Source organism: Podarcis liolepis (assembly GCF_965112155.1).
Source record: "Podarcis liolepis genome assembly, chromosome: 10".
NCBI classification, from domain to species: Eukaryota; Metazoa; Chordata; class Lepidosauria; order Squamata; family Lacertidae; genus Podarcis; species Podarcis liolepis.
This window is the reverse complement of record NC_139562.1, coordinates 36092584-36106605: the sequence shown is the minus strand read 5'-3', so window position 1 is coordinate 36106605 and position 14022 is coordinate 36092584. Positions and strand designations below refer to the sequence as shown.

The 14022-nt window shown below is 40.1% G+C and overlaps 1 protein-coding gene across 1 annotated transcript in view; it reads right to left on the bottom strand.

The window, feature by feature from the left end:
• The window catches only part of FGD6 (FYVE, RhoGEF and PH domain containing 6), a 52275-nt gene that overhangs the window by 28282 nt on the left and 9971 nt on the right, over positions 1–14022 (bottom strand). Inside the window, exons 2-5 of the mRNA XM_083462877.1 lie at positions 9601–12019; positions 1778–1937; positions 188–255; positions 59–89 (exon numbers count right to left, since the gene is read on the bottom strand). Of these exons, the coding sequence (XP_083319003.1) occupies positions 59–89; positions 188–255; positions 1778–1937; positions 9601–12019 (2678 nt within the window). The remainder of the gene's footprint in view (positions 1–58; positions 90–187; positions 256–1777; positions 1938–9600; positions 12020–14022) is intronic.

Here is a 14022-nt window from a genome sequence, read left to right as displayed (position 1 = left end):
ACTTCATAAATAATTAACTTTGAAGCAAACATGTTTATGAAGTGAAATAAATACTTACAATGTGCAAAAGCTTCAGAACATCTACAAACCTAATACAAAAACAAGAACAGTAAATATTATCTCAACCGCAAAGGAAAAACATACATGCTTCCATGCATAAATTATTAAATTTTACACCAATACTTACACTTTCTCTGAGCTCATTATTTCTTTAGCAATATGATAAACTTTTGTTTTCTTCCCAGCTGCTTTAATCTGCAAATAAAATTAAACTTTGTAGAATGCAGACATGCTATTTTCAGAACAATGCAACAGCCCTAAATCTTAGTTTCTTTCTGCTACAGCTTTATTGGCCTATTGCTCTGTACTCTGTATTCAGGTAAAAAAAGGTAAAGGACCCCTGGACAGTTAAGTCCAGTCAAATTTGACTATGGGGTGTGACACTCATCTCCACTTTCAAGTATTCAGGATACAAGTGAATTCATGTTTAGGTGCCATAAAAAATGTTAATGTTCAGTTAATTGCTAGTTTCCTCCACTACTACAGTACCTACTTAGGAGTCTGTCTTAAAAATGGCACCTCTTATCTGTTGAAAGAAATTGGAGTCAGGATGATGTTACTGAGTGTAACTGGAAACTGAAAGTTCTCCAATTATGGTCTAATAATGAGAACACGCAGCCTCTGGTTTTAAAAAAGTTGATTGTCTTCACTTTCAAACAGTTATTTTTTAATCAGAGCTTGTCAAGGCCAAGAAATATATATTTGTTTGGCTAACAATTTATACATGCTTTTAATTTTCTCTGCAGCTGCACAATGTTTTGCAACGGTCAAGGAAGGAAGGAAGGAAATTTGATCCTCAACTGCAAGATTCAATGTTTGGTAGGCAAGCTTGAGAAAGAAGATGATATTTGCCAAATAAGTCTTAAGTTCCATGTATACTAATACATGTCCTGTGAAGCACAAGAAGCTTTCCAATGAAGATGGAATTGTCCAGTATGACTTTCCAGGGATGTTCCATGCACATCATTAGATTTTTAACTATATCTGTGCTTCACAAAGTTCTGGCAATAGGCATTCCTAATAGCAACAGGCAAGTGCAGTAATTTGAGTAAACTTTGGAGGCTGGGCCCAGGGATGGATGGAGACAAAAAACAAAGCTTCTAATGGAAAAGTGTTATTTTGCCCAGTCAATACTGTGATGATTTTACTCCTACCAATTCCATTCAATGTTTTAACTTTCATTATTATAATGTTATTATTGTTTGCTTCCTACTGTACTTTTCTTATTGTTCTAAGCTGAGGATACAGGGGAACCACCACTTACGCGAGAGTTCTGTTCCTGGCCGCTGCTCACATCCCCAGAATGTGTGCAAGTGGGGATTCCCCATTGTGCCTCACCCTCTTTTGGTGCTGAAAATGGTGCATTTTCTGCGCTGTTACATGAGTGACAAATTGCCTGTATTTATACTAAGAGGTGGTACAGAAATGGAGGAAGTAAATTAACATTAGAATGCCAGAGGAACACATTTCCTTTGATCCTAATTAATGTGCCACTGGTAGAAGTTCTAACAGGCCACTCCCACCAGTGTTTTTCCCTTGATCGCCATGCCTCAAAAATCTACTCTGGAGGGTTGGAGCACTGGTTGAGAGGCAGTGACTGAGAAAGGGGAGAATGGTGAAAAATGTTGCTCTGCTCCTATTCGCCAGTAGTAGTTCACAGAGGATCCAAATTCTCTCCATTTAGAAAGTTAGCTAAGCTCCAAGTCACAATATCTACCTGCTTATTTTCCTGTGTATCAGGCTCTCCTTTGCTAGAGTCTGAATTTGTGTCATCATCATCATCATCAGAGCTATCAACATCTCTCTGTAGCATCTCATCATCTGAATGTTCATCTTCCAACACCAAATCAGAGCCATCAAGTACTTCTACTGAGGACCTATGAAACAATTATTTTACAATATAAAACACTGTATTATAATGCTTTGGCTGAGGCATAGTCACTGTTCATTAAATAAGGCTACTTCATTGCTAATACAATCCTAAATTCTTTAACATATCCCAAAGAAATGAGAGAGCAATCCACTTAAGATCTGCTACTAAGGCTGTTTCACGCTTACTATAATGGCCTTCCAAGCTAAACATCTTGGTGGATGCCTTTTAAATTTTCCAGACAGATGCAAAAATATATCTTTGTCAATGTTTGGGACCAAGCGCAGGATCTCTCTATATGCATGGTTTCGTTTATTTTCTGTGACACAACCATGAAAGTTGTCCTCCTTCATTTAGTTTCTTATGGATTCAAGGACATATTTTTAGAACATAGTGTACAATGGTGCTAGAAGACTGTGGCCCAATTCATACTACACATATGATACCACTTTATACAGTCATGCCTTCCTCCAAGGAATTATGGGAGCCATAGTTTAAGAGTGTTGAGAGTTATTAGGATACCCCTATTCCCCGTAACCAAGCTACAATTTAGAAATTGTGGCTTAGCAACCAATCCCTCTTCCTAGGGCAATCTGAGCAGGCATGTATAGGATTCCACTGATGATGTATATTATATATTTATATACACACTAGTTATTATAGAAGTCAGCTCAAGTCTGCAAACAAAAATGCTTTCTGACAGCTGCCACAATAATTTTTTTAAGTGACACCTGGAGACTCCACACTGCTAGGACCCAAGATGCTGTCACTTTTCATTAGATACACCCACCTTCTTATAGCAACTCAGAGAGGAAGGCCACTCTGACATCATGAAGGTGCTTGTTCCTCTAATGCTAGCATATAATCAAATGATTTTTTAAAAAGTATGTTGCTTAGTAAGACATTTATTGAATATTTTGGAGGAGCAGGGAGCATAGTTCTTTCAAACTACTTTTGCCTTCCAAATCAATTGGCCTAGAAATAATTGGCAAGGAATGAAGTGGTATAAAGTAGCTCAATCGTGCCAATAGTTTCAGGACACACTGTTATGCATTGTACAGCAAGTCTGCTATAAGTGAACTATGAAAGAAAAGACAAAGTTCAGGGGTAGGTATTATTATTAGTTCAAGGACACATTTCAGCCAGGCAGAAACTTGAATCAGAGTTGGAAGGGGACCCCCCCCCCCGACTCTCATCTAGTGCTAAGGCCCATTCTGACCTCTAGGAAAGGTTATTCCCAATTCTAGGAGCAACCAAGTTCTGAAACCTGGATCTCATGACAAACTACTGGAGGATCTTATAAAGACAGGATGACGTGTGAAGCAGCACAGCCCCGGCCACTGTGAGAAGGTACTCAGGGCCTTGTCCAGGGAGAGGACCCGACACCTTAGTCTTACCCGAGAACAAAGACCTAGCAGAAAAACTTATGGCTTACATCTGTCCACAACATTGCAAGTGACAGAGGTGCAGCAATCCTAAAAGCAACTGAATACACCTGAAACCATGTATATCTTCTCCCCTTAGATTTCTTATTAATTCAATAGAATCTCTTTTAAACATCTGTCCAATACTCCTTTTTTATTTGAACCCCTGACCTCATACCAGTTTTTCAAATTTACACAACATCTCTGAATAAGTTTACAAAATGAACAAAATGTACCCACTTCCTTTGAAATATTAATCTCCCACGTTTTCAGTGTCAAGGATTACCGCATATAAGCTATTTTGGGAAGAGAAACTTCTGCATTAGCAGTCATGTGAAACAAGTCACCATTAAATCACTGCACTAGTCTTTGAGTAAGAATGCCCTGTTGTATCATGTGAGCCAGCTGCCTCTCAAACACCAACACACCACAGCAAGAGTCTCTTTCACTGAACTTAAATAATGTACACTTCTTGAAAAAGTATCAGCTCAATCACAATGCAAGAATATTGCACTAGGTGCTACCTTATTAACTTTAAGTTCAGAGCAGGTAACAAAAAAGCAAACCAGGGAAAATACATTTATGTTGAATAAAATATTTCCAACCACAACTCTCAGCATAATTTCATCAGAAAATGAAACTGCTACCAGACATTTTGCATATTTATCTCGCTAAACCCAAAATCTTAAGATTTCTTTTTACAATGATTAAAGATGCAGGATTACTGGGATTAACAGTGGGCATATTTGTCACAGTAGTCCAGAGGAGAACCTCAGGCCTGGGACCAAAGGTGACTTCTCTTTCTGGCCCCCAAGGCATACTCTACACCCTCCCCCAGCACAGCACTTCTTCTCAGGCTACTGGTTCTACTTTGCACCCCTCTTGAGTGTTTTTACCTGCCTGGAATGTGTCCCTGAACTGTGATAAAGCGTGTTCTCCTTCATGGAGAGCACGTGTTGCGGTGGGGGCCTCCAGGACACTCCAAAGTTGGAGGGCGGGCTAATTGATCGTTGACCACTGATGCGATTGGGGCTTCCCTTGTTGTTGGGAAGAAGTTAATGTTGCCATTTATTGATTGACAGCCAGAAATACTAAAACTCCTTGCACGAGGCTAGGGCTTCCTCTTTTCGCCCATGCATCGGATTGCCTGTCCCTCCCTCCCTAGAATAGGATTGTTCGCTTTGACCTTGCTATGCCTGTCATGGGGTCATCTGCTTTGGAGCGGGGGCCTGATAGGAATTTTGTCCATCTGGCTGATTGGCTGGGGCCATTTGGTTTTTGCCTACTGCGTAGCAAATCGTCACAACTTGTAAGGTTCGCAGTTAGGCATTGGTTTATGGTTTGGTTGGTTGAGGGGCATGGATTGGCTGTGCCTGCCCCTCTAATGCTGCTGCTGCAAGGGATTCCATTAAAGGAACTGGGAGCTAACTATTGCTTGTCCACTCTGTCAAGGGGGCTCGGGCCATAGCAATGAGCTCCTGGTTGCATTTGGGGTGAGGGCAGGTTCCCTGCTCCGCGTAACCCCCAAGTGTCTTCCCCCATTCTGACTTTCGCATCGTGCGGAATGTCAGTCTGTCCCCCATGGTGGGGGCAGATAGTCGCAACCAATGCCTACGCAATCACTCACAAATTTGTATTTTAATAAAGTTGTGGCCAAAATTATGCCAAAAATTTCTGTGTGATGTGTGAGTTATTGGGGTGGACCTGGGGACCTCAACACGCAAATGTTGCTTGCTTGGATGGAAGGATGGTTGGGAGTGTGTGTACAAACTATTTTATGGTACAAATAACGTTGTTGTTGTTATTTATATATCAGCTTTCATTTCAAGAAGAAATAGCAACATCTGCACACAGTAATATCAAATCTGATGCTTCAGTTCTGGGGAGCTGATACTTATTTTCAACTTAACAGCATAACCAGCAGCTAGTTTATCAGTATACAGTAAATACTCATTGGAAGTCTCATTTAATTGGATACTCTCTCAAGTGTGTCAAAAGCCTATCAATTACACACAATTTTAGCTTGTGCCACCTTCAGATGCATGCAAGTCCACATAAATTATTGCAAGAATAGTCAAGTTCACATAATACAAATGAAGACTTCCTAAACATATGAAGACAGTTTAGCAAGAGTAAAAGAAAAACACTTGTACACTTAACAGTATTAAAGAAAGGCACACCTGATTCCTATAAATAAATCTTCATGGCTGCACAGTCAACCCTAGTGGTCACTTAACTGAAAAAGGTGCCCCATCAGTGAAACAAAGTGCAGTCTTGATCAACAGCAGTGTAGCAGAGGATGTGTGCAGTTGACAAGTTGCAACCAGCATGCTCCAACATCGCAACATCAACTGTTCCAGAGTGTGTACCTTTCATATCTCACCTGGCTTCTCAAAATAGCTTGGGCTGTGCTACTCAATCTTCTATAAAAGTTTATTGTAACAACAAAGGATCTCCTGGTGGCTTTTGATCCTTAACTGAACCCAAACCCAACCCATTGTAAGTGAAGCCACCCTAATTTTACCCCACCCCTCCTTTAAGGAGAGAAGAAACAAAATACCAATGTGGTCTGCTAATTAGGTGTCACGCTGTAGGTTGTGAATAAAAATGTGTCCACTTATAAATATTATGGATAGTTGCTACAGGAAAGCTGCAAAACGTTCAGGTACATATTGGGCCAGTTCAGCAACACGCTAAACCATAATTTAGCATCTGAGAATTAGCACAGGGACCACTATCCCCTTTCCTTCCTTTAGAATTTATTTATTAAATTCATACCCCGCCCTGCCTCTCAAAGAACCCCAGCCTAGCACCTCAATCCTAGTTAGCTAGTTAGGTCTTTCAGACATAACTGGGAACTAGCTAAGTGTGGTTTCATGCTAGTTTACTAACTAGGATCTTAAACTATGGTTTGAAGTGTGTTTGTTGTGTTGTGCATATAATCTAATCCCAGTTCATCTTAACACCAGCTTCTTAACAACATTTGTCTATGCAATAGTTATATGACATCATTCACAGTAGAATGATGATGGACCTATATTTCCTGCTAGCATATTTTCTGATCCCCATGTAGCTATCCAAATAGCCAGAAAAACAATATGGAAGTGCTATACAGAATCTATTGGCTGTGCATAGCATAAAAAATGTCAGAGCAACCCCCTGCCCTAATATTTTATTAGCTTCTTATCAAACAAAGCATAAGTATCAGCACTCCACATTTCTATGCGCACAGAGAATAAAGGAAGAACTCATGTGCAGACATGTCTAAATAATTCCTAAGTTACCATATTGTTCACATTAGTGGAAGCTGTAAAAGCAATAAGGGAAACAGGTCTGAACACCACAGGGCTTTTGTCAGCTTTCAGTATCTTGGCATTGCTTTGGGTCTTTTTATGTGCTACTAATGTCATGCTATTTCTGCCTTGATGTGCACCTTACTTGGCACCCATCCCTACTAGTTAAGTATACAGCTGTAACTCATTCTGATCTCCCTGGGAACTTAATCTTCAAAATTACTGAGCCGCAATGATAAAGGGTTCAGTTTAGTTAAACACCTGGACCATGGCTCCAACATAGTTAACAATGGCCCTCAATTCCATAGAGAGGGTATTTAGACAAATGGCACTAATAATAAGAATAACCCTACCTCTAATTATACAAACATAAAACTAGCATGTTAAGGAGAAGGCCAGGCTAACTCTTGTCAGAGCTCTTGTTTTCCATCTGCATGGAATTTGTGCTTTGGCTTTTCATAAAGTGAAACAGTCATTGCTGCAGTTCACCACTTGCAGCTTGAAACAGTTTTGCCATGTGATTATCTGATCATCTAGAAAGCTCCTGACTTGCACCAGTTTTTGACAGCTTGGTAATACTACCTTAGTACAATACCAAACACACAAAAACATTTGAACCCATTTACTCTTGCTGTTAAATTTCCACGACCTCCCATGGCTTTCAGTGTTGAAGGGAGTAGAAGCCTTTCCTTATCCAAGATGCATAGGAAATCCTTTTCTACAATCTGATTTACTATAAACAATAACAAGAATCAGGGGTTCTAAAACAGGGATTAGAATGTCACCATAAAGGGGGAGGGGCGGGCGGAATCTAATACTAATTTGTATTTCCTGAGCTAGCTGTTGCTGAAAATAACATACAGGAAAAGGCTGTTGTCCAGTCGTACAAAGAGGCCTTTCATCCATTCTGATTTTGTTAGACTTTCCGCTTCTCTTTTAAGTTACAAGTGTCTTCTGTGATTGTGTCGTAGTACATTGCTCTTACAGGAAGATCATGTTTTTTTCGGGGGGGGGGGGGCGGGTTGGCAGTCCTCCTCTCACTAAGCTGCTACTCAATCCAGGAGGGAAGCTGCCGTTGGAACAGAATTATATAAAAGGATGTACTGCTTAAAAAGCAAACTAACTTATGGTTTAAGAAGAATGTTACTACTAATTATTAAAATAAAAGGGGTAGTGGTAATATTTTTTGTGTTATTTGCACAGCAAATTACTGGGGAAAGCTGTTGACTGATATTAAAATTTTGTGGTCCGATATCAAATGTGACAGGGTTCAAATGAATATCCTAGGACATGGGTCAGCAAACTAAGGCCTGGGGGCTGTATTCGGCCAATTGCCTTCTGGATACGGCCCGCAGACACTCTGGGAATCGCCGCGTGGATCGGCGTGGGGATTCTGATCATTCAGGCTGTGCCATTCACCCCACACACCATGGCAACACCTCCTCCCTCCCTCCTCCTGGCTTCTCCCCGCCCTGCCTAGAGGAGGAAGGGGGCTGCGCTTTGTTGAGCCGCGGTTGGCTAAGCGCCATTTTAAGCAGCTCCTCTCTGGACCCAGCCCTTTCACGCCGCTCATCGTCCCTCTGCCACCGCTGCCAGCCCCTGTCGCTCACAAGACACAGGTAAGCAGGCACCGGGGCTCGTCCAGTGCTGTGGAGAAGGGACGGGGAGAATCGGGGGTGTCGTCTCCAAAATATAGTCCAGCCCCCCACAAGGTCTGAGGGACAGTGGACCAGCCCCCTGCGGAAAAAGTTTGCTGACCCCTGTCCTAGGACTTATGAAAGGTTTATTCACACTGTACATTTTAAGAATACTTCAGCTACTTTTTACTTCTAATAAAAAGTTTTACTCTGTTTGCTAAAGTTTATGGTGCTATTTTAAAACAAAATAAAACAGGGTGCTTATTCCTTACATGCACATTATGGTGGGGCGATCTGGGCACTGGGGTGCAGATCTTCCTTCCTCTTTGAGAAATGCATGAATTGGTAAAAGTATCCTGTGGAAATTACTCAAAACTTCATGTATATGCCTAACAGTCCCTGGGCTGTATATGGTACAAACAATTTAAGACATATATTGTATAGCTTTAAAAAGGTTCCCTGTAGTCAACTTATGTTCAACTCTTCCATGGACATGCCTGTGCACACATACACCAGGTGTACATATCCAGCTGCAACAGGAGAAAAAAGCACCTGGAGGCCTCCTCTGCACAGCAGGTAAGAGGGAAGGGATGAACAACATTACTATGTGGGGAATTACTGTAAGGAACCATATCTGCCTTTCCACCTGATCCAGCTAAAGATTTAAAGAACACTGATTAAAATGTTGCAGATTTTATATCTGAAGAAGATTTGTGTATCTGAAGAAGTGTGCATGCACACGAAAGCTCATACCAAGAACTAACTTAGTTGGTCTTTAAGGTGCTACTGGAAGGAATTTTTTTATTTTAAAATGTTGCAGTAAGAGATGGCAATTTCCTTGGAGAATCATTTCTCCAGTTTATGCGTAAAAGACAGGCTTTGTCTTCTCAGTCACTCCTAATAATCGCACGGGGGAAATAACCAGAATTATTAGGGAGAATTAAAAGATTGCAAAACTGAGCTATAATGAAGAAGTAGGTTACAGACATTATTTGGTCACAGTCTCAAGAAGTCAGCATTAAAGTGTCTAACCAGGGATGTGTCGAGGTTTAAGAAATAACACTTTCCAAAATGACAAGTTATTCAACATCTCTGCTGATCATGTATGGATGCAAAAATATGGAGTGATATGGCCAACGTAATTCATTAAATATGACTTCCCAGTCCTTGAGGATACAATCGGGAGTGTGTCGGATGGAATATATTACGACACACACAGGATTGCATTGTGAAAGTCTGCAGAAGGAGTTTAACCAACCGTTTGTGTAGATGGACACCAAAATGTATATGATTTGCTCCCAACTCCAGTATCCTACCTGCTAAACTCTGAACAACTCCTTGTTGCATCATACAGTTCTTGTACCTCATACACATCAGCATCGTGGTCTTCTGCACTGCTAGAATTGTGCCACTCAAAAGGCGGATTTTTATCAGTTGGCACAAAAGGTAAATTTTCATACTCTGGGATTTCTTCATAATGGCTCACATTTTCATATTCTGGTACATAGTCATGAGTAAGAGAATTCACATGTCCTTGCGATAGGAAACTCTGTTCATCCAAGGACTGTGATCTCTGGCTATTTGTTGATTCATCCTGACCCCTGGACCTCTGCTTTCCGTTTTGTGAGGATAGGCTGCCCATTTCTGCAGAATGTGCCTTTGAGGGTTTAGTTTTCCTTCCATTTGTTGCACTAGCTGCATTCCGAGTTTTGCCACACGCTTCATCACTGGAAAAAGTAACAGTGCCGTTATCTGCCGATTGGCTACCCTTGGTCAAAAATTTCTGGAAGTCACTTTTCATTAAGCAAACAGACAGCTTCATATTTAGGAATTTCTTTAGTGAATATTTCTTTTGAGGCTCTTTTGGGGGCTCTTTTGGGTGTATTCTGTCCATATCTACAGAAGACAAGGATTTGGCTCGAGGTTTTGTCACAGCACTTGCAAGCTGAGTGTTTTTTGCATTCTTGGTTTTTTTTAAGGCTTCCGGATTGCCAGAAAATGGAAGAATGGGATGAGGTAATTTCCAAACAGGTCTCTCCAAAGACAACTTTGGAGCATCACAGGATTGCAAAGTACTTTGTTCTTTGGCTGACAAATGCCTTATACGAGGTCGCTCCAAGGGAGGATCTAAATCTCTCTGTTCACTAGTAATGTAGGCACTTTTCTCTATCAGTTCCTCTGATGCAGCTTTTTTCAATAGTCCGGCTGCAGGGATGCTGTGCCTTTGAGGCTTCTTAGGAACAACTCTTGGTGAACTTTCATCTTTATCTTCAGCACCTTTATATTCCTTCTCTTGTGCAAAATCATCTAGGCTTTCAAAGGCAGGCTGGTTGCACGATAATTTCACTTGCTTAGGCAAACTCATGGAAAGATTACTACACCTTATAAATCCAGGTTTTTTGTCGTTAGCAGCCAACATGCAGTTATGTTCCATTATATTGTCAGCAGGATTTACTGAGTTAAGGTCTAAAGATTGCTCAGTATTTCCTACTAGGTGAGGGCTTTCATGCAGAACCTCAGGCAAGACCTTTTGCTGGATCATTTCTTCAGATTCAGCAGATTCTGCCTCCGGAATCATTTCCCCAGCAACACATGAAGGACTCTCTGATTTATCAAGTGCATGTATAAGTTCTCGGTTGTTATAGGAAACACTTTGAAAAAGAACATTAATTTTTGTGGTTTTTCTAACAGCGCGCTCAGAAAGCTCAGCAGAACTGCAGTCTGAAGGAAGTAGCTCTTTTGTTCCTTCTCCTGAGATATCTATGCCATCTTGCCGGATTAGACATGGAGCAGCACGTAGTTTCCTTGGTTTTGGAACTGGGGCAGATTTAGGGGATGGTGCAGAGCCTATTCTTAATGAAGATAAAGATTCTTCGGTCCCTTTTGTGGATATGCCTGTGTGCAAATCACTAGTATCAACTTTTTCCAAAGGTGCTGTGTTAAGCGAGCAACAGGAACTCTTGATATTTTCAGTCAAAAGAGGATTTCCTGACATTTCAGACTTGATACCAGGTATCTCTGCATGGTTGCTTGAATTGCCCATCATTTCCTCAAAACTGGACGATGGCGAAACCAGGTCTGTAAACTCAATTTTAATGTCCTTTTTGTAACTACTCATGTTATCTTTTTCAAATTTGTTCAAAGGTGTTTGCTTCAAACAGCTGTTATTGGGGCATACACTTTGTGTTAGTACATCTTTGAGCTTTTCATCTAAAAAATTAGCCTTTAAAATTACCCTGTTTTTATGTATACTTTTACCATTATGGCTATCAAGTATTGTTCTAGATTTCAGAGATGATGATGGTTGTTCAGCTCTATCAATGTTCTCTAAGTTTTCCAGCTGTTCAAAAATGGTTGGATTTTTGCAAGTATTATCCCCATTCCCAAATTTATGCATGCATTCAAAACTGCATGAACACACAGATATAATATAAGCAGTATTTTCTCTTGGGGCTCCATTTTTGTAATTCAAATGAACCAAGTACTCAGAAGAGTCTATTTTGCATTCTTCTAAACTCTTGGAATTTTTCCTTAAAGGTGATGGCACAGTTTTAATCTCAGGAACAGGTGAACAATTGAGAACCTTTGGTTTTGGTGCTATTGCTGGTTTCGTTTTCTTTGTGGGTTGTAAAACATCTGCAAGGACAACATCTGGTTTAGGTGCCACAGGAGGTGGCACCACTTTATGTCCCACCACAAATTTTGGTTTTGGGGCCACTGGTGGCTTCTTAATTTCTAGAAGGGGAGAAGAAAGAAGAGAAATATTAGGTTGGTCTAATTGATTCTAATTAACAATACGGATCAAATAAATATAGGATGAAACTTTAAAAAGCCATCTGTATTACTGCTATTTGGGGTCATGAAGAGTCGGACACAACTAAACGACTAAACAACAACAAATAAGCGTTGATCACAATTTGTAATATACATTCTGGTTCAAGAGATGAGCATGAGACAGCTTGAAGAATTTGATTCATCTGATTGTTCATAATCAACAAATTATATAGCAGTGGGAAGGCAGACTGTGGTTACCATGTCCTTTAAATGATTTCCATACTAGCTATGAAAGAATGGCAACCAATGCTAACAATGATAATTTATACCAAGTATTAGATATAAAATATAAGTTGCAGAAAACATTTTTTAAAATAATAATCTTATATCACATTACAATCACACTTTGTCGTTTGACTGCACCTCTTTCTACTCACTTCTCCCCAAAATGCTTAAGTAAACTTTGCAATTCCACAAAACTATAGCTACTAGCCAATAAACATTTTCATGTATCTGCTATCCTACACGTAAGTATATTAGTCATCTGTATCCTAAATGAAAGAAAAACTATCAGAACATCCAGACGCCATCATTAGTCAACACATCTGGTTCCTCCTTTTTATACCTCTGGACAGTATGCCATCATATGTAGAAGGAAGTGAGGAGCCTGCAGCCAGACAAGGCCAAGCTAATCTAATGAAAATCAATAAATCAAATTAAATTTTCCTACCTGGCATCTTAACAGATTTTTTTGCTAGCTCTGGGAGACCAAGCCAATTACAAGGCTGTCATAAATTACCACGTGCAACTTGAATAGTGTGTAGCTCACCAGACGAGAACATCCAGTTGGGACTGTGGATAAGCAGGTTCAAATCTCATTCAGTGACAGTTTCACAAGTGATCTCAGGCCAGCCATACTCCATGGGTCAAGGAGACCTTACTCCCTGGCACAACTACATCCAGTGGTCATGTGCCCACCCCATCACCCATGTGTTCAGCATGTGTGTGATGGGACTTCATGTGCAATGTGATGGATGTAAAGTTCTCCATGCAAGGTATTATATTTTTGGAAGTTTTGTGGTATTTTGTTTAAAAAATATTGGAATCTGCCCTGAATACTCTGACAGTAGGGAGGGGTGTCTTAAAGCAGGTGGTCTCCAAAGCAAAAGCAAAAAGCTTCAACCACTTATTTTCTCAGCAGCAGCTGCAAGCACTGCTGTTTCATTAATGAAATATTCATTTATAGCAGATGATGACAAAATACAAATAGACTAAAATCTTTTATCTCATTTCTAATTAACATTCTGAGTAATTTCTGTTGAGGAGTCTAATAAAAAGGTCAAGCACAGACAATGAAAGGCAATGCCATGAAGTGTCCCTTGTACTAAACACAAGCATGGATTTACTAAAAGTTTAATTTATGTCATCCAAACAATGATATTGCTTCAAAACATAGTCTGGTAGATGTTTTCCTCTAAGTCTGAGCTTCGAAGACAATTTTGTTGGATGTGATCCACCTTCAAGGATCTAAGCAACTAACCCTGCCATATATTTTATCTTTAATTAATGGATTTGCGGTCTCATATTCACTGTGATAAACTTATCTGTAGGCGCTGCATAAACTAAAAGTCCCATACCATTTAATCCAGCTATTTATTACAAACTATTCTTACATGCCTTTTGGGGGGAAACAATCTACAGCTTTACCCACTGTAAGAGGAAGACTTTGTGTGTACCCTTCCACGTGCAACACTTAGGCCAACTTAGAATCACTTTAATATATTTTCAATCATTTCTAAGAGGTTATGAGTCCTCCAACCCCCACATTTTCATCCCACAAATTTTAACAGTTACCTTCTCTCTATTAATTGTAGATGTTACTAAGTTTCCTCCTTTGGCATGCAAGAAATTCATCATGACCTCTACGATGAAGTACTTTTTATGACGAATGTCTCCTTTGCAGT